The 20,666-nt window shown below is 32.4% G+C and overlaps 13 protein-coding genes across 13 annotated transcripts, besides 3 other annotated features; 9 read left to right on the top strand and 4 right to left on the bottom strand.

Moving 5' to 3' along the window:
• Positions 1-124: 124 nt before the first annotated feature.
• On the bottom strand, positions 125-877 carry TVAGG3_0551150 (organellar and viral DNA polymerase type B; the record flags this gene model as incomplete). The annotated part of the gene is made up of 1 exon (XM_051238188.1): positions 125-877. One exon carries the CDS (start codon positions 875-877, stop codon positions 125-127), a length of 753 nt encoding a protein of 250 aa, XP_051096012.1.
• A 3,934-nt stretch (positions 878-4,811) lies between these two features.
• TVAGG3_0551140 (cyclin-dependent protein serine/threonine kinase protein) lies at positions 4,812-5,843 on the top strand (the record flags this gene model as incomplete). Its single annotated transcript, XM_001323248.1, has 1 exon — positions 4,857-5,816. The coding sequence occupies one exon, from the start codon at positions 4,857-4,859 to the stop codon at positions 5,814-5,816; it is 960 nt and encodes a 319-aa protein (XP_001323283.1).
• A 1,327-nt stretch (positions 5,844-7,170) lies between these two features.
• Positions 7,171-7,207: a mobile genetic element.
• A 2,445-nt stretch (positions 7,208-9,652) lies between these two features.
• Positions 9,653-9,690: a mobile genetic element.
• Positions 9,691-10,618: 928 nt separating this feature from the next.
• On the bottom strand, positions 10,619-11,032 carry TVAGG3_0551110 (transmembrane protein family; the record flags this gene model as incomplete). The annotated part of the gene is made up of 1 exon (XM_051238187.1): positions 10,619-11,032. One exon carries the CDS (start codon positions 11,030-11,032, stop codon positions 10,619-10,621), a length of 414 nt encoding a protein of 137 aa, XP_051096011.1.
• A 156-nt stretch (positions 11,033-11,188) lies between these two features.
• Positions 11,189-20,666: part of a mobile genetic element that runs on past the window's edge.
• On the top strand, positions 13,111-13,287 carry TVAGG3_0551100 (uncharacterized protein; the record flags this gene model as incomplete). The annotated part of the gene is made up of 1 exon (XM_051238186.1): positions 13,111-13,287. The coding sequence occupies one exon, from the start codon at positions 13,111-13,113 to the stop codon at positions 13,285-13,287; it is 177 nt and encodes a 58-aa protein (XP_051096010.1).
• TVAGG3_0551090 (serine threonine-protein phosphatase family) lies at positions 13,306-13,548 on the top strand (the record flags this gene model as incomplete). The annotated part of the gene is made up of 1 exon (XM_051238185.1): positions 13,306-13,548. The coding sequence occupies one exon, from the start codon at positions 13,306-13,308 to the stop codon at positions 13,546-13,548; it is 243 nt and encodes an 80-aa protein (XP_051096009.1).
• Positions 13,551-14,219, bottom strand: TVAGG3_0551080 (uncharacterized protein; the record flags this gene model as incomplete). Its single annotated transcript, XM_051238184.1, has 1 exon — positions 13,551-14,219. One exon carries the CDS (start codon positions 14,217-14,219, stop codon positions 13,551-13,553), a length of 669 nt encoding a protein of 222 aa, XP_051096008.1.
• On the top strand, positions 14,418-15,701 carry TVAGG3_0551070 (phage tail repeat-like family; the record flags this gene model as incomplete). The annotated part of the gene is made up of 1 exon (XM_051238183.1): positions 14,418-15,701. The coding sequence occupies one exon, from the start codon at positions 14,418-14,420 to the stop codon at positions 15,699-15,701; it is 1,284 nt and encodes a 427-aa protein (XP_051096007.1).
• On the bottom strand, positions 15,849-16,657 carry TVAGG3_0551060 (uncharacterized protein; the record flags this gene model as incomplete). Its single annotated transcript, XM_051238182.1, has 1 exon — positions 15,849-16,657. A coding segment is annotated over one exon (809 nt), but the record flags the coding sequence as incomplete, so codon positions are not given.
• Positions 16,675-17,076, top strand: TVAGG3_0551050 (uncharacterized protein; the record flags this gene model as incomplete). The annotated part of the gene is made up of 1 exon (XM_051238181.1): positions 16,675-17,076. The coding sequence occupies one exon, from the start codon at positions 16,675-16,677 to the stop codon at positions 17,074-17,076; it is 402 nt and encodes a 133-aa protein (XP_051096005.1).
• Positions 17,096-17,251, top strand: TVAGG3_0551040 (uncharacterized protein; the record flags this gene model as incomplete). The annotated part of the gene is made up of 1 exon (XM_051238180.1): positions 17,096-17,251. One exon carries the CDS (start codon positions 17,096-17,098, stop codon positions 17,249-17,251), a length of 156 nt encoding a protein of 51 aa, XP_051096004.1.
• TVAGG3_0551030 (phage tail repeat-like family) lies at positions 17,271-17,855 on the top strand (the record flags this gene model as incomplete). The annotated part of the gene is made up of 1 exon (XM_051238179.1): positions 17,271-17,855. One exon carries the CDS (start codon positions 17,271-17,273, stop codon positions 17,853-17,855), a length of 585 nt encoding a protein of 194 aa, XP_051096003.1.
• TVAGG3_0551020 (HNH endonuclease family) lies at positions 18,103-18,687 on the top strand (the record flags this gene model as incomplete). The annotated part of the gene is made up of 1 exon (XM_051238178.1): positions 18,103-18,687. One exon carries the CDS (start codon positions 18,103-18,105, stop codon positions 18,685-18,687), a length of 585 nt encoding a protein of 194 aa, XP_051096002.1.
• On the top strand, positions 19,730-20,392 carry TVAGG3_0551010 (uncharacterized protein; the record flags this gene model as incomplete). Its single annotated transcript, XM_051238177.1, has 1 exon — positions 19,730-20,392. One exon carries the CDS (start codon positions 19,730-19,732, stop codon positions 20,390-20,392), a length of 663 nt encoding a protein of 220 aa, XP_051096001.1.

Here is a 20,666-nt window from a genome sequence, read left to right as displayed (position 1 = left end):
ATATTTATCAAACTTATATGCACCCAACGAATTTTCAAATTCTTATCAACCACTTCTTTATTTTTATATTTTACAATTCTCTTATATACAAATTTAATACAAAGTTTTTATTCACTCATCATCTCTACTTCTTTATTATCTTCAATCTCATTCTAGCAGCTCTCGCATCTTTTACTTCCTTCATTAATTCAGGCAAGTATTTTTCCAACCAAATTTCTGGTTTATTTTGTAATGCAGATTCATAATTTTTTGATTGTTTTTCCAGAGAATTGATTAAATCTTTGGCATCTTGGAACGTTTCAAGATTATAAAGCAGTTTTACGACTAAAACTGCTTTATTTTTATCGTCAATATCAATAAATTCTGCGTATTTTGATATTTCGATCGGCGAACTCTTTTCTTTGTGATCCACGAGTTCATCCTGAGCACCTACATTTTTATCGATTGGGAATTCTATGATTTCACCTACGTTTTCTCCTATTTTCATAACATGTATGCCTGCAGAGGGAACATGACTCTTATTCATAAAGAAATCCTTGCAATATTTACAAGGATTCTTATCAGTATTAATATCATTATAGGAGAATCCGCAATGTATGCATTTTTCGTTTAACAAGTCATTCTTCTCGCGTTTTTGCTTATTAATGGGATCAATTGATTCATTAATCCTAATGATAGTATCATTCAGAATGAATTTGATGAAAGTAGAAAAGTTTCTTGCTTTTTTTGCAAGTTCGTTAATGTGTCTATGCTTACCCTCTGCACTATTATTAGTGCTTATAGGTGGAATGCGGTGGTATGCTGCTAAATAGGGATGCGTTAAACACGCCATTTGACCGGGCGTACATTTTTTTTGTTCGCCCAAAAATTTCGCCATTTGAGAAATTCAAAAATTAAAAATAAAATTTTAATCTTGATTTTTTTTTTCGTGATTTTTTTGAAACTTACATAAGCGATGAAATACTTTTTTTAAGTAATCGTTTATTATATATAAATATATCTTAATAAATTTAATTCCTTAAGGTAGAGCGTGTTCAAATTTAAAATCTCATACAATATTTTCTTAATGGCGTATTTTTCTGAGGTCGCCCAAATAAAGGTGAATTCAAAATTGAGAACTCCAAGGCGTATGGCGAGTATTCAAAAAGTACGCCACTTACAAAATATTGAATGTGGATTATCAATTTTTTGGCGTGTTCAATTTCAAATTTTGATATTTATGTTTATTTTATTCAGTATAATGCTAAGAATTAAAATATAATTCATAGAATTTTTTTTTGAAAATATTTTACATTTTTATTAGACCACTCCTAGACTAGTCATCAGGTTATCCTCAGATCATCCTCAGACTACTCCTTATCAGATTACTCATCATCCTCAGACTACTCCTTAGACCCCTCCTCAGATCTTCCTCATAAGACTCCTCCTCAGATCTTCCTCCTGAGACTACTCTTCAGACTACTCCTTAGAGTCCTCCTCATCAGACTAGTCCTGAGACTAGTCCTCAGACTACTCCTGAAACTACTCCTCAGATTATCCTCAAACTACTCCTCAGTCTAATCCTCAGACTCCTCCTCAGATTATCCTCAAACTACTCCTCGGTCTAATCCTCAGACTCCTCCTCAGATTATGCTCAGATTATCCTCAAACTCCTCAGATTATCCTCAGACTACTTCTCAAACTCCTCAGTCTAATCCTCAGACTCCTCCTCAGATTATGCTCAGATTATCCTCAAACTCCTCAAACTACTCCTCGGTCTAATCTTCAGACTTCTCCTCAGATTATCCTCAAACTCCTCAGACTACTCCTCGGTCTAATCCTCAGATTATCCTCAGACTCCTCCTCAGATTATCCTCAAACTCCTCCTCAGATTATCCTCAGACTCCTCCTCAGATTATCCTCAGACTCCTCCTCAGACTACTCCTCAAACTCCTCAGATTATCCTCAAACTCCTCAGATTATCCTCAAACTCCTCAGATTATCCTCAAACTCCTCAGATTATCCTCAAACTACTCCTGATGTATATATGAATGAATTTCGATGTCAAACCGTCAGTCATATTGTTAGTCAAAACGTCAGTTATATTCTCATTCATACACTCACTCAAACCGTCAGTCATATTGTCAGTCAAACTCTCAGTCATATTGTCACTCAAACTGTCAGCCAATTGTCAGCTAAACTCTAAGTCATATTCTAACTAAAGCCGTCACTCATATTGTCAGTCAAAACGTCAGTCATGTTGTCACTCAAACTATCAGTCTTATTCTCACTAAAACCATCAGTCATACACTCTCTTAAACTATGAGTCATATTGTCACCCAAACTCTCAGTTATATTCTAAATAAAACCGTCAGTCATATTGTCGGTCAAACCGTCAGTCATATTGTCGGTCAAACCGTCAGTCTTACTCTCAATAAAAAGCTAATTCATAGTGTCTGTCAAACCACAGTCATATTGTCACTCAAACTGTCAGTAATATTCTAATTAAAGCCGTCAGTCATATTGTCAGTCAAACTGTAAGTCATACACTCACTCAAATCAACAATCATATTGTCACCCAAACTATCAGTCTTATTCTCACTAAAACCGTCAGTCATATTGTCAGTCAAATCGTCAGTCATATTGTCACTCAAACCGTCAGTCATATTGTCAGTCAAACTGTCAGTCATTCACTCACTCAAATCAACAGTCATATTGTCACTCAAACTATCAGTCTTATTCTAACTAAAACCATCAGTCATACACTCTCTTAAACTATGAGTCATATTGTCACCCAAACTCTCAATCATACACTCACTCAAATCAACAGTCATATTGTCAGTCAAACTGTCAGTCATATTGTCACTCAAACTGTCAGTCTTATTCTAACTAAAAAGCTAATTCATAGTGTCTGTCAAACCGAAGTCATATTGTCACTCAAATTGTCAGTCATACACTCACTCAAATCAACAGTCATATTGTCACCCAAACTGTCAGTCTTATTCTCACTAAAACCATCAGTCATACACTCTCTTAAACTATGAGTCATATTGTCACCCAAACTCTCAGTTATATTCTAAATAAAACCGTCAGTCATATTGTCGGTCAAACCGTCAGTCATATTGTCGGTCAAACCGTCAGTCTTACTCTCAATAAAAAGCTAATTCATAGTGTCTGTCAAACCGTCAGTCATATTCTCAGTCATACTGTAGTTCATACTATCACCCAAACTGTTGTTCATACTGTCACTCAAACTCTAAGTCATATTGTCAGTCAAACTGTGAGTCATATTCTCTCTCAAACCTTGAGTTATACTGACAACCAAACCCTCATTCAAAATGTCACTCAAACTGTCAGTTATATTCCTAGACACATTCAAACTTTCAGGCATATTGTCAGCCAGATACTCAGTTATAGAGTCACTTTTTTGTCATTAATGAATTCAGTTATAGATTCAAACATACATTCGGTCCAATATTGGATCATGCAGTTAATTCTACATTTTTTTAACTTGTAAGTCATTATTTATGAAAATATTTAAAATAGTGTAATTGCACAATGATGTGCAGTATTATCTTTAATATTAATATTGTAATATGATATTAGATTTTATCATATGAGATATTAATATTGATTTATGGATCACTGCACAATGATGTGCAGTATTATCTTTAATATTAATATTGTAATATGCAATGTTATATTCTAATTTGAATGTTCCTTTTTAACCTCATGATTTCTTCTCACTGATCTGCCTTTTTATGCAGCATTTTGTATTTAATCTCTCTTATCCTTTAGATTCTCTATGCTTTCCATCTTTCTAAACCAGATTCCATTGTTAATTCTTAAATTAACACAAATCTTAAATTTCATATTAGTCATTGATCTGAAGTTATTGAAACATCTGACGTCTTTAGATTATCTTATCTAATATTAAAATGATTGATCTATTTACATTTTTAAAATAGTCCTAAAAAGTCTCAATATTTATAAAAGCATAATAAAATTAAATTTTTTAATATCATTTTGTAAATTATTCGTTTACTTTATGGCATAGTCTTGAAAAAGTATCAAAAAACATTATCTTAATGGTCTCTAAAGAGGTTAAGTAGCATACACACAGATATGCTAATGTGGTAAAAAGAGATTTATTGCAAAAAGTCCAAAATAGTATATTTATTATCAAGATTCGCGTGGAAACGTACGAGTTTGGGACGAATAACTAACATTCTTAAACATTTAGTAATACTCTGATAAGTACAAGTCCTTAGATGCGACATATGGCTTCTTTTGTTCTAACTTACCAAATTCAAGAACTCAAGTTGGCAGTAACTCTGTACTAAACATACTCTAAGAGCTTGTCATTATTCCGTGTATGACAAATCATACTTTAATGTTTTACTCGTTGAATAAAGAATGCTTGATTTTGAAATCGAATGTTTTTGCTTAAATAGTTCCAGATTTTTGAACTAGGGACGGAATTAGAGGACACGTCTTTGCTGGTTAGTCGCGTGCTTGATGACAATATGCTACAATTATAATAAACGTACAAAAGGGACGAAAATTGAGAGCTTGTAACTTTCAACCCATTTTTACATCTTTGACATTTTTGCTCTCCTTGAACTCCAAATCGCAAAAATCATACTAGAAATTGGCGTGTATTTATTTTTATTGAAGCATCAATCATTCGGAAAAATGCTATTAACAAATTTCATTCTTCAAAGTGCCCTTATTATAAGGGTCTACTCTTATTATACGAATTTCCTTTTAAATTTCATGAAAATCTTTCCAAACCTCAGTAATATGCAGCATTTATCAAGAAAGCTTATGAATTCAAGTAGAAATTGATGTTAATAAAAGTGACAAACGAAAATCAAATGAATACTTTAGTAAAAGGATATGGAGAAGTAACGGCAATTGATTGCGGCAGATTTTCGACTGTATATAAAGCACAAGAATTATCTACAAAGATTACTTTTGCGATTAAATCAATAAGTTTAACTTCCAGATCTAACGATACAATAGCTCCATATAGAGAAATACAAGCATTAAGTGTTTGTGAACATCAGAATATAGTTAAATTGCATGAAGTAGTTCAATCAGCTTCAGCAATAAATCTCGTTATGGAATACATTCCTTACAATTTATCGAAAGTTTTATCATCAAATATAGTATCAGAAAGTTTGGCAAAAGGGTTTATTTTGCAGCTATTTCGAGGCCTCGCACATATGCATTCGCTTGGAATGATTCATCGCGATATAAAACCACAAAATTTACTGGTTACAAAGCAAGGAGTACTCAAAATATGCGATCTTGGATTATGCAGATTACTCACTGATCATTCCAATCAACAAGGTTATGATGATTCCCATGCCTGGACACTTCAAGTTGGTACACACTATTATAGATCTCCTGAACTACTTTATGGAGATCGAAATTACGGGTATCCAATTGATATTTGGGCTGCAGGTTGTGTTATGGCAGAAATTTTAACAGGTTCTCCTCTTTTCCCAGGAACTGGTGATGTAGAACTCCTTGCAATGATAAGTGATCTACTTGGTGATGCTTCAGAGAAAAATTGGCCAGGAATTTCTCAATTATCTGATTTTGGAAAAATTTGTTTCAAAGAAAAGCCTGCCAAGGATTTCCATGAGATTTTCCAGTCACTAAGTGAAGAAGCCATTGATCTCCTCCAAAAAATCATTGTTTATGATCCAGCAAAGCGAATTTCGGCTGCTGAAGCATTAAAGCATCCTTGGTTTAGGACGGAACCAGCTCCAATCATTGCGCCATTTGATGGTCAATCATTTGATATTTTACAGCATTCTTATATATGATATTTATTGTTTTTTGTTTGTAATAATAAAATATGATTAATTAGGTAACTGTTTTCATCGATTTTTATCTTTATATTGAAAAATCACAAAATTTAAGGCTCCACGTTCATAAATTGAGAGGGTCGTAATCCTCCTTTTTTTAATGGCCCATAACTCCACGAATACCCAAAGACAAGGGGTCGGAGTATGACCAAATGAAACTGTAGCTTCAACAGCATAAAAAGGGGTTTTTCGTCCAAAACCTTGGTAATTTACCTCCAAGATCTATTAAATTTCGAAAAATCGAAAGTTGCTCTTATTTGTTTTATTTACCCATAAGCTCTTACGCTGCATCATTGTTTTTCGTAATTTGCAATATTTATTTCATTCTCGATAAATATCTTCAACAAATCACATATGCACATTAGGATATATTTTATTACATATAAAGAGTAAAATTCTGAAACTATACAGAATTCTTTTGAATATTTTTTGCATATTTTAAATCATCTATAATAATATGAGTTTGTTTCATTTTATTCTATACCAATCAATTCAAAAGATTAGACGAATTGATTGCTCTATTATAATTTATTATAGCTTGTAGTTTTTGACTTAATTATAACAAATATCATAGGTAATTTCATTAATATCTTCTGCTCGATCATATTTTTATATTGTATATACAGGATAATGTTGAAATCCTACGTTTGAGGTCAAGATTGAGAGTTATTGATATTATACTCTTTTGAAACTAAACTTTTTGAAACAATAATCAAAAATTATTTACTTTTATTTGATTCTATAGCAATCATCATTAGTTAATAATTATTGACCGGCCCGTCTACCAAAGCTAACTCAATAAATTTAGTGTATTTCAATTTTCACTACTACAAATACTGTCTTAAGAACTATTTAAACTTTCCCATGCTTTTACCCAGTATAATGTAAAAATATATCCTTTTATACGAATTATAAAATTTGAAATATCGAATTTGATAAATTCATACCTACATTATGAAATATTTAATAATTCACTATACAAATACATCTTTGGAGTTTCATAAATTTTAAATTAGAATGATTGTAACATACAATGAATTCGAATTTTTATGTAGAATCTTGGAGAATGATTTAGTATTCATTGTAGTATAACTAATAGCAGAAGAAAATCATATATATTGGATAATGTATCATATGAGAGTCTATATCAGAGAATTAAAAAATTGAAAGTTTTAGTAATTCAAATAAAAATAGTTTACTAATATTTTGTGTATAATGACTATCTGAAAAAGCAAAAAATAAGATATATTTTTTTGAAATTATTTCGATTTCGAAAAAAAGTTTAGTGTTCGGCAAATGAACTTCAAAACTGTAATAAACAGAAATTCATCAAAAGTGACAGCTCTCAATTTTTTGACATTTGTAAATTCTAAATTGAATGAGAAAAATGAAATAATACTAAGCATAATACAATATTCTAGATTTAATTATAATTAGGAAAAAGTTAGTTTTGAGAGTACTTTTCATAGGCATATAGAATGAAATCTTCTGAAAAATAATATCACATAAACTCATATTATTTTCTAATATATAACTATTTTATATAAAAATCAAATTCAATGATCTTAAAAGCGAAGGATAAACCTCAAAATTTACGAATATAATGAGTGGGAATATAATGCTTATCTATCATAAAACCATATGAAATATCAATTTTTGCTTTACGCCTAATTTTTGACGACAATTAGCAAAAAATGTTAAATGTTAACACTCAGTCCATTTGAATATGAAAAATAAAATTGACTTTGATTAAATGTTTTTATTTATCATGCAATTCTTCTTGCGACCAAAGATTTGAATAAAAGTTCAAAAAAAAAGATAGCTTAAAAAATAATATACGGTAGTGTTTACTACCCAGATTTGCTTTACTTTTACCACTCCCCATGTAATTTCTGGGGAAAACGATAATTCATTTTTTTTATGGATGAATAGATCGTTTTCCTAGAAAGGACCTCATATCTCTGGCTAAAAAGAGTGTCAGATCCTAAATAGATTATTGATCTAGTGTACAAATCCAATAAAAAGCCTATTTTTTTGGCTTTTTTGGTGCTCATTTTTTCGAAGATCTACATGAATATGGGGAAACCATCGGATTTTTTTGGTTAACCCACATCTTCATGTAGTCTGGACTATCTTTCCTCGAAGGACCTCTTTACGGGTGTAAAAACTCATAAAGTTCTCAAAAGATTCATTCTCGATCTCCATGCTGAAAGAATTTACAATAAAAAAGAGATCTACGCATCAAACTACAGCCATAAATGAACTGAACCCCTAAAGCTCAGCTCTTAGTTTATCAAAAACGTCGAAATCCTTCTCATTGCAATCAAATTTTCTCAATAACTCATAAGAAAAATCGAATTTTGATTAAGCCGATGTTATAGGTATCACAAATACTACAAACTTGAGCAATATCGAAATTGCCAGCAAAAGTTTGAAATTGCATTGCTCATATTTGTTTTGTAAACTAAAAATCTGCTTATATTATTCATTAATTTTTTATATATTATTCATATACTTTAATAAAAACAATACTATTTCACCTTAAAAATGAATTTCATAAGTCAATATTATTTTTTTGAAAATGTATCAATTTTCGATTAAAACAACATGAGAATAAAATTTACGCAAAATTATTTTAAAAAATGGTTTTAAAAATTTACAATTGATTAAGAATAAGATTGGAAGAAGTTTTGAAGTTTAATTTTAAAAAAAAAAATTCGGATATTATTCATGGATCTAAGTAATCTGATATTTGAGTATCGGCACTATGCATAAAACATATATTTATAGTTTTTTTGGATTTTTATGATTTTAAATATATTCAAATTTGGCAATCCAATAGATTTTTAAAAATAGGTAAATAAAAATAGATTACATATGCAGCAGATTTAGAACATGAAACAAATCTTATAGTGACCCAAAAAAAAATTCATGATCCAAAAAAGAAAAAAATTGACTAAATGGGAATCAAACCTTGGCATAATGCATCATTATGTCAGATGTTTCCACTACACCGGCAGTTCGAAAAATACCCTTGGTGGTTCTATTTAATAGCTACTCCCAACGATAGGCGGTGTCCCCAGCTTTAGAGAGGTGGTAAAAGTAAAGCAAATCTGGGTAATAGATGAATAGTATATAAATTCTATTAAAATGGATTTGATCCAAAAAAATATAAAACCAAAAATAATTGTTATAATTTAAATGAAGAAGTAATTTAAAACGATTTTATTTATGATCAAATTTTATATATTTTTTTGGATCAAATCCATTTTAATAGAATTTATATACTATTCATCTATTAGTAAACACTACCGTATATTATTTTTTAAGCTATCTTATTTTTTGAAATTTTATTCAAATCTTTGGTCGCAAGAAGAATTGCATGATAAATAAAAACATTTAATCAAAGTCAATTTTATTTTTCATATTCAAATGGACTGAGTGTTAACATTTAACATTTTTTGCTAATTGTCGTCAAAAATTAGGCGTAAAGCAAAAATTGATATTTCATATGGTTTTATGATAGATAAGCATTATATTCCCACTCATTATATTCGTAAATTTTGAGGTTTATCCTTCGCTTTTAAGATCATTGAATTTGATTTTTATATAAAATAGTTATATATTAGAAAATAATATGAGTTTATGTGATATTATTTTTCAGAAGATTTTGTGTTCTTCTTCAAAATTTTATTTTTTTATTAAAAAGAATCTTTACAAAATATACATTTACTTTAATTAATATTTAAAAACGTGCTCTATCAAAAGTTCCAAAAATTCAATATTTTAGCTTTTCTGAGGTGTCACTTTTGATGAATTTCTGTTTACAACAAAACAAGATTTATTATAGGGAATTCTAACCATTATACTATGCACTTAGGGACTCCAAAATTAATTTTCAAGTATTTGATCGCTACCCCACCCAAGGGCTGTTTTGTTGTGAATGTGAAGAAACAGTGTGAACTACTATTATTTCCTATCCGTTGACTCGCATGATTTATATACAAAAGTTCTTGATTTTCGAATTTATTAGTGTTTTGAGATTATATTGCTTATAGTAATAAAAAATCAGTAAAATACAATCTTCATATATTTTAAAATATTCTCTATTTCATATCAACTCTTGATTGAAGATAATCGAAATCAGGAAATTTTCTAGATTATTCAAATCAAAAACTGAACTCATCATTACAATTTTGATATTATATAAATAATATATTAATATTTATTAATGCCAAATTCCAGTTTTTGTTGGAAATTGGCAATCTACTTTTCAGATTTGGGAAACTTTTGTTTCTCTGGAATCCCTGTCTTATAAGGGATATTTCAATTTTTTATGCGCGTGGATGGGTTTTGAGAAATTGTATCTTTCATAAAAATGAAAAAGAATGTGATAATTAGTTTCTCCTAATATTGCGATTAGTCATGCTGCAATCAGATTTTAAAAATTTTTCTCACCGATGTAAATATGTTAATTTTTTCCAAAATTGATTTTGGACGAAAAAAACCAAGTTTTTTCAAATTAGGTATTTATTCAAATTGAGTGTGACCAATAGATCCCTCTCATCATGCAGATGATGGATCAGGTGTCTGTTCATTCCAAAACCAAACTTATGAGGCTACAAGTGTGCTTTTAGGCAAAATCTTAATTGAATGCCCTGTCAAAATTGAATGCATGAACGTGGAGCCTTAACATGATAAATTTGAATCTAATAGATTTAATTTAAAAACAAGAGAAAAATATAAAGTTAAGTATATAATTAGAAGTGCTGATTAAGGCCAGCGCATGTTAGAATTGCATAAATCAATTCAATAACAAAAGGGAAAATGCATGTAATAGAACACGGTATCCATAGAAGCAGTACATCCCAATAATTGAGAATTGATATTGCAGTTAAGAAAGTTCCGAGGGCATGAAATGCAATGAATAAAAAGTGAAAGCTAATTGAGTGTAATGTTAATCCTGTTAATGTCATTACAGCAGTAAGTGCAAGAAATACACTGCCAGTGATAATCACATCTTTTAATCTGCGATCAACAACGTCATCAGGAAGCTGTGATGTTTGCCTGAATTCAGGAACTGATTGCCATAGAAAAGACCAGGCAAGAGCATGTACTGCGAGTAAAGTGCACCTTGTAGCATAAAATTTTAGGTGAGGAAGCTCTTTTCCCATTTTTTTCGTTTATAAATTCAATTTTGAATTTTTAGCTCAATTTTCTTGTGATAATGCATAGTGTATTGCGTTTACATAATAATTTCTTGTGGAACTTGAGGCAAAATAGATTTTTGAAGTATTTTTACGCATTACAAGTAATTTATGATATAAACCAAAAAAAAAAAAAAAAAAAAAAAGGGAGTGGGGCTTCCAGGCACTTCGTGCCTTCTAGCCCTGAGGATGATTGGTATAATGAAGTTTTTTTTTTCTTGGGGTGGTCTTCCAGGCACTTCGTGCCTTCTAGCCCACATAAATGAAGTTTTTATTCGGAGGTCTTCCAGGAGCTTTTCACAAATTATATATGTTTTCATGTTTTGTCAAGACTTCTTCGTAAATGTTTTGTCAAGACTTCTTCGTAAATGTTTTGTCAAGACTTCTTCGTAATGAGCGTAAATGACCCAAAAATATAATTTAGGTGAAGAGGTGAGATGTCACCTCTTTTCTAACCTCTTTTCTCACCTCTTGAATTTTCATGAAATTTACACCAAAAATAATGTTTATGTTAGAATGTTAGATCTAACACCTTTTCTAACATGTTTTCTAACATCGTGAATTTTCATGAAATTTACACCAAAAATATACTACTAGGGTCATTTACGAAGAAATCTCAACAAAGTCTTTACGATGAAATCTTAACAAAACATAGACAAGAAAGTTCATGAGAAATTAGATGAAGAAGTCTTAACAAAGTCTTTACGAAGAAATTCATGAGTTTTCTACGATGTTAGAAAACATGTTAGAAAAGGTGTTAGATCTAACATTCTAACATAAACATTATTTTTTGGTCATTTACACTCATTTACGAAGAAGTCACAATAAAGTCTTTACGAAGAAGTCACAACAAAACATCTGTCACTTTTCAGGAAAAAACATTTTTATTATATATATATAAAATGAATTTTACAAAACCACCGTTACCCTTCTTTGGAAATAAGAGTAGATGTAAAGATATTCTATTGAGAGAACTTAAGAAACTACCGAATGGTCTAACATTTGTAGATTTGTTCGGTGGAAGTTTCTATATATCTCATTTGTGCCATACTGTATTTCCTGACTCAAAGATTATATGCAATGACTTCGACAACTATATGAACCGTCTCAAACATATACCAGACACAAATAAAATATTGAGTGAGTTGAAAGAAAAGATACCTATAGGTAAGATGGAACGTATACCATTAGATAAGAAAAATACTGTCAGAGAGGTTTTGAAAAAAGCAGAATATATAGACTGGGATAGTATATCTTCTAGACTATTGTATAGTGGTTCTATAAGAGTTCATGACATTGAAACACTTATGTCAAACGTTTTATATCTTAACTATACAAATGTTTTCAAAGAGGACATAGAAAAATATATTGAGGGTATAGAGTTTGTGAGATGTCATTGGACAGAGTTGTATGAAAAATATAAAGACAAGGAAAATGTTTTCTTTATAGTAGACCCGCCGTTCTTTAACACATACGATTTTCAATACCAAGTAGACTGGACTTTGAGAGACTCTTTAGAAACTTTAGACGTTTTACATAACCATCCATGCTTTTACTTTACATCCGATAAAAGTGGTTTGGAAAGTGTCATGAGATGGTTAGAGGACATACATGACTATGAGTTTAGATATGACAAGATAGAATATGAGAGAGGTCCTATAAACTGGAGAAAGTGTCATAACAAAGAAATTTTATTAGTAAGTAAATGTGGTTTGAAATAGGACTACTTGTTTTAGGTTTTTTCCATTGTGTCATTTACTTATTTGACGTGGCAGAAAGATATAGAGAATATGAAGATGAACCAATGCCTGCAAATGTCCAGTATATGTACTCGTAAGAGATATTTTTATCTAATATTAAATGGACGCACAGAACTTAGCGAATGCACAGCAACCTGGACAACCAAACCCAGAGAATATTCCAAATGAAGTTAGAATACAAACTGCAATGGCAAACTATGGTCAAGTGCCAACAGATGTACAAATGCAAACTGCCATGTCAAATGACGCTGCGTTAGGTTTGCCACCATGGTATGCAAATATGAGATGGAAAGAGTTTTATACAAACCCGAAGTGGGATATAAACAACTTTATGCAGATGACGCGAACACAGGAGTTGACCCAGAATATGTTTTCTACCAGAGGAGAAACAGAATGTATGAGCTCCAGTTAAAGAATGCTATGGAACTCAACAGGAAACGTAAGAGACTAGGTGGACATTAGATTTTTACATATAGTAAAATGGGTTTCTTTGGAAGAATAGGAAACTTCTTTCGAAATGTTGGAAGAGGTATATGGAATGGAATAAAAACCGTAGGAAGAGGAATTTGGAACGGAGTCAAAAATATTGGTAAAAGAGTAGGTCAGTTCGTTGGTATTATACCTAAAGACCCTGAACCAGAAGAACAAGCTCCTGTTATACAACAGCCTGAACCTGCACCACAGTCTAGTTGGCAACCAAATCCAACACCTCAACCGTATTAAAATTATATTTTTACCGTTCGATAGTAGTTGTATATGAGACTAAGTTCTAAGTAAAACGCATGGTATAATGGAACTATTCTCTTTCTTCCATCTGTTGTAAACCATACTTGAAAGTCTGAAATACTTCCACTCGGTGGTTCATATAGCTTTGTAGGTTTTTCGTAAAAGTCATTTGCCAAGCATAAAAAAGAGTTTTGTGCACCAGAAAATGAAGCATGAACTATAATAGCATCTGAGTCGAAAACATTTTCATATGTTCCATTAGGGTTTTCGACTTCATAAAAGTTCGGGTGTACTGGATATTCTGCAGGCTGATTTAACATCCTCAAAAATCTATACCATGCCAAGTTGTTATATTTTGTAGAAATATAAACGTCTTCTCCAAGGTCTTCTATTCTATTGATTTTAACAGTTGCATTTTTCCTGTCATATATAATATCGAGATGGTACTCTCCTTCGTCAATGTTGTACTGTTTTGCATATTCGAGATAGATATCGTTTATTTTTTCTTGAAAAGCTTGAAGAGTTGTTTCTAAGTTTACAAGCAAATTCACTTGTAAAAGTTTTCCCTGTTCAAATTTCTCATACGTACGTTTTTCTTTGTTATAGTATCGAATTTCAAAAGCGACCGTAAATGGGAAACCATGTATGGCTTCTGAAATGAACTTCATTCTACGAAAGCCAATAGCTTTTGTGACAGATGGGTCTCTTAACCATCTTAGTGGGTAGTCAAAACGATAGCCTTCATGCTTTACGGTCTCTGTCTCAAACTTTTGACCTACGTTAGTAAAAAGTTCATCTAATGGTTTAGTTGTAGCAACTCTTGAATTTTCTTTTTCTATTGAAAGCATATTTTATCTAGAATAAAAATGTCGAAAGAAACAGCGTCTATGAGAGAAATACAACACAACCGACAACTCATTGTACAAGCTCTAAATAAGAACACAACAAACTTTTCAAACTATTCTAAGATATCTGAGTCATTGAAAGAAGGAAACTTAAAACTGACGATAAACCCAATGACAGACGAGTTTCTGTTTCAAGACAGTAAGAACCATACTGTTTGTATAAATCCAACAAAAAGAACTTTAAACGAGAAACCTATAGATGAACTTCTTTTGAAGGCAGATATTGACAACAAAGCTGACAAAGAGTATGTAGATGCAACAAGAGACTATATTCTCGCATGGACAGATAGAACATACCCACAAAAACATCATACACATAACATCTATGACGTAGATGAACTTCAAGAAATGTTAGATGACAAAGCGGATAAAACATATGTTGACAATAAAATGTCAAGTGAAGTGACAAGAGCTGACAAAGAATATTCTAAAAAGACTCATACACATACCATTGCAAATATTACAAACTTACAAGAAACCTTAAACAAGAAAAGTGACGTTGGACATACACACGATTTCTTCGCAACTGTTGGTATAGAAAATATTGCAGGAACGGTTGAAGAACCTGATGGAACTGGTGGGGATGTATTAAATTGGAAACCTCCTAACTTTCCACAAGGTTTAACATCGGAGGATGACATAACAACGATGAAATACATTAGATGTAGAAATGTCTATGTCATGGAGGATGAAAACAAAGTTAAATTCACTGCTCAAGATTTATATGATAAGAAAGCTGACAAAACATATGTTAACGATGAGTTAGATAAAAAAGCTGACAAAACAGAGCTTCAAACGTTAAAGACAGAAATACTTCAAACACTATATCCTATAGGTTCTATTTACACGTCAATGAACTCTACCAGACCAGAAGTAGTACTTGGTCTCGGAACTTGGACTCAAATAGTCGACAGGTTTTTGTATTGTGCAAACTCTTCAAAGGAAACAGGTGGAAGTAAAACGATTTCAGGTGAAAACTTACCTGCGCACAGTCACTACATAGATTTAAGTACATCTCAAGCAGGTTGGCATAAGCATAAATTTTGGGATTGGCACGCCTTGAAAAAAGGTAAAGGATATGATGTTAAAGACGACGTTCAGTTTGCTATAAATTGTTACTGGAGTGACACTCAGGGAGATGGAAACCATACACATCGCGTTACAGGATATACACAAACAACGGGACAAAGTAAAGACTACATGCCACCTTACATGACAGTTTACGCATGGTATAGAATTGCTTAGTCGTCATTTTCAACTTCTTTAGCATATTCGTCAGGAGTTGTCTTATATTTGTTAGGAACTGTCTTTGAAAGTATACCACCTTGAACTTTGACAAGTTTGAAACGAGGTCTGACAATAGTAGTTTTATCTTCTGCTTGCAGTCTGTACATTTTGCCATGTTTGCCTAAAACTTCATAATATTCTCTTGTATACTTTCTTCTATTTTTACGAACACGAATGTGAGTACCTGTCGGGTTCCCATTGTTGTCATAGTCAATAGTATTTTCATATGGGTCGCGTTTAGGTATTTCTATTTTTACTTTGTCGCCTTTCTTAAGTTTGAAGCCTGGCATTCTTTCTTGTTTGTCTCTTTTGACTAAACTATTAAATATATAGTCTTTCTCTAAGTCAGGGTTGTTTTTCATTTCTTCGGGGGAGTGGTTTCCCAAACCTTTTTGTTTACGGCTATTGTAAATATTTAAAACTTGTCTCATCTTTGCCATGGAGAAGTGTCTATATTTGTCGTCATATGACATTTCATTTGCTTCACCACCTTGTGGTTGGTTTAAGTCTCTTAAGATTTTTATACAACTGTCAATGACACCAAGAGCAGAATGGTTTTGGTCGACAATGAAATATTGGTTTACATTTTTTGAACGCAGATAGTTTTTAATATCGTCTGATTTGAAAGAACTTTCACAGTCAGATGTCAGTTTTGTTGGATGGTATTTGTCAACAAATATTGTCAAAGCAGTTTTCACATCTAAAATATTTTTGGACTGTAATGGTATGGCTTCACAGTATCTTGTGTTTTGACCGACAAATATTAGCCAGTATGGTGGTCCATCTTCTCTATACCTCGGAATGTTTTCCATGATATCCATAAACCAAGCATTTGGTGTTGAACTAAAGATTTTTACCATGAGTGCTTTCTTTGTCGCTTTAGAAACATAGGGGTCCTTGTTTGGATTCGTCATTTTTTAACCCATAAGAAATGGGTTTATTTGGCGCATTAGCAGGAGTTGCATCCAGATTTTTGCCCGCAGTGGGAACAATAGCCAGAGGTGCATTTGGAATTGGAAGGAAGATTTTGAGTACATTAGGTATACTGAAAGAGAAAGCACAACCTATTATACAAACTGTACAGAAAGGTTGGGAGGTAGCACGAGATGCAGCAAATCTTATTCCAAATCCTGAAACAAGAGGAAAAGTTCAAGGATGGATGGACAATGTAGGAAGACAAGCAGGAAACTACTATAACAAAGCAAATGACTACTATAACCAAGCAGGACACTACATGGACCAAGGTGAAAGATTCTTTAACAGAGGATATAACCATGCACAACAGTGGGTAAACAATAACCAACCGCAACCACCTCAAACTTGGGGAATGTAAAGTTTTTTACTGAGATGAAATGAACAATACAGCATTGAGACAAATGGGTTCAAGATGGATTTGTCGACTTCCAGCAGTTACACAACCACGTGTTTGTCAAGTTCTTCCTATACCTCAGGAAGTTTTAGACCGACTTAAAAAACCTAAACAACCAGTTGAAAACAAACCAAACTAAAATTTTTTACTGAGATGAAATGACCGAAGAAGTTGAAACGGTAGATTTGACACCACAAACAAAAAGTTCAGAACCATTGTCAAAACCTGTCAAAGAACTTACAGATGAAGAGAAAAATTCAATAATAGAAAGTGCCAGGTCTGGAAATACAAACCCTAACTATAAAGTCACTTTTCATAGAAATGGAACGGCTAGTATCTCAAAAAAGAAACAGACTCTCACAAATAAAATATTGAAGTCTGAAGGAGCTTTCGAGACAACAGATGGGAAGGTATTCTTCACTGACCAACAGTTCATTATAGAACATCTCATTGACTTAGAGTCGAAATATTCTAAACTTTACAACAAACACAAAAAGTTGAAAGGAAAACAAAAACAAATGGCATATGACATTTATGAAGATGTTGACGACACAACTAAACCTGCAAGTGAGGTAAAGTCAGATGAACCGAAAAGTGACGAAAAACCGATAGAAGAAGGTGAGCCAAAAACTGAAGAAAAACCAAAACCAAAGGTTAGTTTCCAAACTAAACCAAGCCAACCTTCATTAGCTGGTATGGGTTGGCGTCAAAGACTTATGGTAGCTGGTGGTTACGTAAAGTAAAGAAAAAAAAATATTTTTTTATTTTTATTTGAACTGTACGCTGAGTTTGTTGGAACAGACCGTTGACAAAACATAGACAAGAAAGTCTCAACAAAACATAGACAAGAAAGTTCATGAGAAATTAGATGAAGAAGTCTCAACAAAACATAGACAAGAAAGTTCATGAGAAATTAGACGATGAAATATGAAATGGCATACCATTTAAAACAAAATATTTTAAAAAAAATATATTTTTATTTTATTTGAAATGTACGCTGAGTTTGTTGGAGAAGACCGTTGGAAAACTTGTTTGTTAGATGAGAAATATGAAATTCACTGTTGTGAGTCATTTGAAGTCAGAAACAAAAAGACAAAAAGAGTTTTAAGCGAATGGGAGCAAAATGACGGATATGCTAGGATGAGGATTGGTGGAAAACACTATTTTAAACATGTTGTCATTGCAACTCATTTTATACCGAATCCTAACAATCTACCCTTTGTAGACCATATAAACCATATAAGAAATGACAATAGACTTGAAAATTTACGCTGGGTCACTTGTTCTGAAAACAGTAAGAACATAGGCAAATTTCGAGATATTGTATTCGAATTTGTCGACGAACTAGAAGATGAAGCAATTGAAATTACAGACTATGGCAAGCATACGTTTGAGTTTTACTACTATAGCGAAGAACAGGACTCTTTCTACCTTTATACCGGCGTAAACTATAGAAAATTACAAGTATGTTTTACTAAGGCGGGCTATGCTTATGTAAACACTAGAGATACAGATGGAAAACACGTTCATATATTTCTCAACAAATTCAAGAAGCTATATGGCATACCATTTTAAAACATTTTTTAAAACAGTATATTTTTACATATATTAAATGTTTCAGGTTGAAAGAATACGGTGGAGCCAAAAGTGGCTCGACCTCAAAACAAGCATTTTATGAGCTTACAAAGGGTGTTATGAATGAATTCAGCAACATACATCCTGACCTCGTTCATTTTGTTGCTAAATTCAGTAAAAATAATGTTTATGTTAGCATGTTAGATCTAACACGTTTTCTAACCTCATTTCTAACCTCTTGAATTTTCATGAATTTCCTTAAGATAGAAAAAAATATATTTTAGTTTTATTTTTTTTAAGTTTGGTCATCCTTCACTGTATGACAAATATACTATATTTTACTTAAAAATATGCAAGCGGCTCATAGCTCAGTGGTATGGGCTACCTCGCTACAGACGTCGAAGACCTCGGTTCAAATCCCGATTCGCGCAGGTTTTTTCCTTTTATGCAGTGAAATTTCATGTACATAGGTTACTTTGGTGTTAGACCCTAGTGAAGAAAATAGAACGATATAAGTTTACATTTGTAAGGTTACTTTGGTGTTAGACCCTAGTGAAGAAAATAGAACGATAGGAGTTTACATTTGTAAAGTTGGACGATAAAAATCTCTGCTACTAGCAGTACTGCTACTGTCAGTAAAAGTCCTTCCATCAGACAGGAAAAGTTCTTCCATCAGACAGGAAAAGTCCTTCCATCAGACAGGAAAAGTTCTTCCTTCCGACAGGAAAAGTTCTTCCTTCCGACAGAAAAAGTTCTTCCAGTTGTCCGTCCGTAAACCATTCAAATTTTCGAAAATTGAGAACTTTTCCTGTCGAACTTCAGGAAAAGTTCTTCCTTCCGACAGAAAAAGTTCTTCCTTCCGACAGGACACAAACGGATGTCCGACAGGAAAAGTTCTTCCTTCCGACAGGACACAAACGGATGTCCGACAGGAAAAGTTCTTCCTTCCGACAGGACACAAACGGATGTCCGACGGTTAAGCCACAAACGAATGTCCGACGTCCCACCCAAAAATATTTTTTATTTTTATTGTACGTACTGAATGACAGTCGAAGCAAAAACGTTCACGAACAAATCTAATGGCGAAACATTCACAAAAGGCACTTACAACGGTATTGAAGTCTTACGTAGAGACAAGGATGGTTATATAAATGCAACAAAGATGTGTCAGCAGTTTAGGAAAGACTTTAGAAGGTTGTTGGAAAATAAGTCCTGGGAAGAGTATTTTAAGGCATTTTGTGAAGAATATACCAACCCGCGGAAAACGGCGGGTTGCTTTTTATACAAAGTTCATGCAGGAATTCCGGATGAAATCAAACAGGTTAGAGGAACGTATGTAGACCCAAGACTCGTAAACTATATAGCAATGTGGGCTTCTCCAAAATATTGTATAGCAGTTGGAAAAATTATGGACTCCATAGACAAGAAAGTTCATGAGAAGTTAGATGAAGAAGAACTTGAAGATACAGTAGAGAATGCAAAACCTTTGTTTGAAGAAGAAGTTAGAAAAATGCATGAAAAACAAATAGAACATGAACGTGAGATATGTTCTGGTTATAGAGATTCTCCATACGAACTAGACCAATGGGAACAAGAAGATTTAAAGAGAGAATTTAGAGAATATGAACTCGCTAAGATAACATTAGAAGCTGCAGAAAAGAAGTTAAAAGTTTGGGGTCGTTTTGTACAAAAATATTGTGAGTAAATGAACCATTTTTTTTCGACAAAAATATATTTTAGGGTAGAAGGTTAGATCTAACCTGTCTTCTACCCTCTTTTCTACCCTCTTGAATTTTCATGACTTCTTCGTAAATGTTTTGTCAAGACTTCTTCATAAATGTTTTGTCAAGACTTCTTCATCGGAATGAGCGTAAATGACCCAAAAATATATTTTAGGGTAGAATGTTAGATCTAACATGTTTTCTAACACGTTTTCTAACATGGTCTAAAACTCTTGAATTTTCATGAATTTTACACCA

The sequence above is a fragment of the Trichomonas vaginalis genome, chromosome II, assembly GCF_026262505.1.
Source record: "Trichomonas vaginalis G3 chromosome II, whole genome shotgun sequence".
Lineage (NCBI taxonomy): Eukaryota > Parabasalia > Trichomonadida > Trichomonadidae > Trichomonas > Trichomonas vaginalis.
The sequence above is the reverse complement of the archived record's forward strand: the minus strand, read 5'-3'. Positions and strand labels throughout refer to the sequence as shown.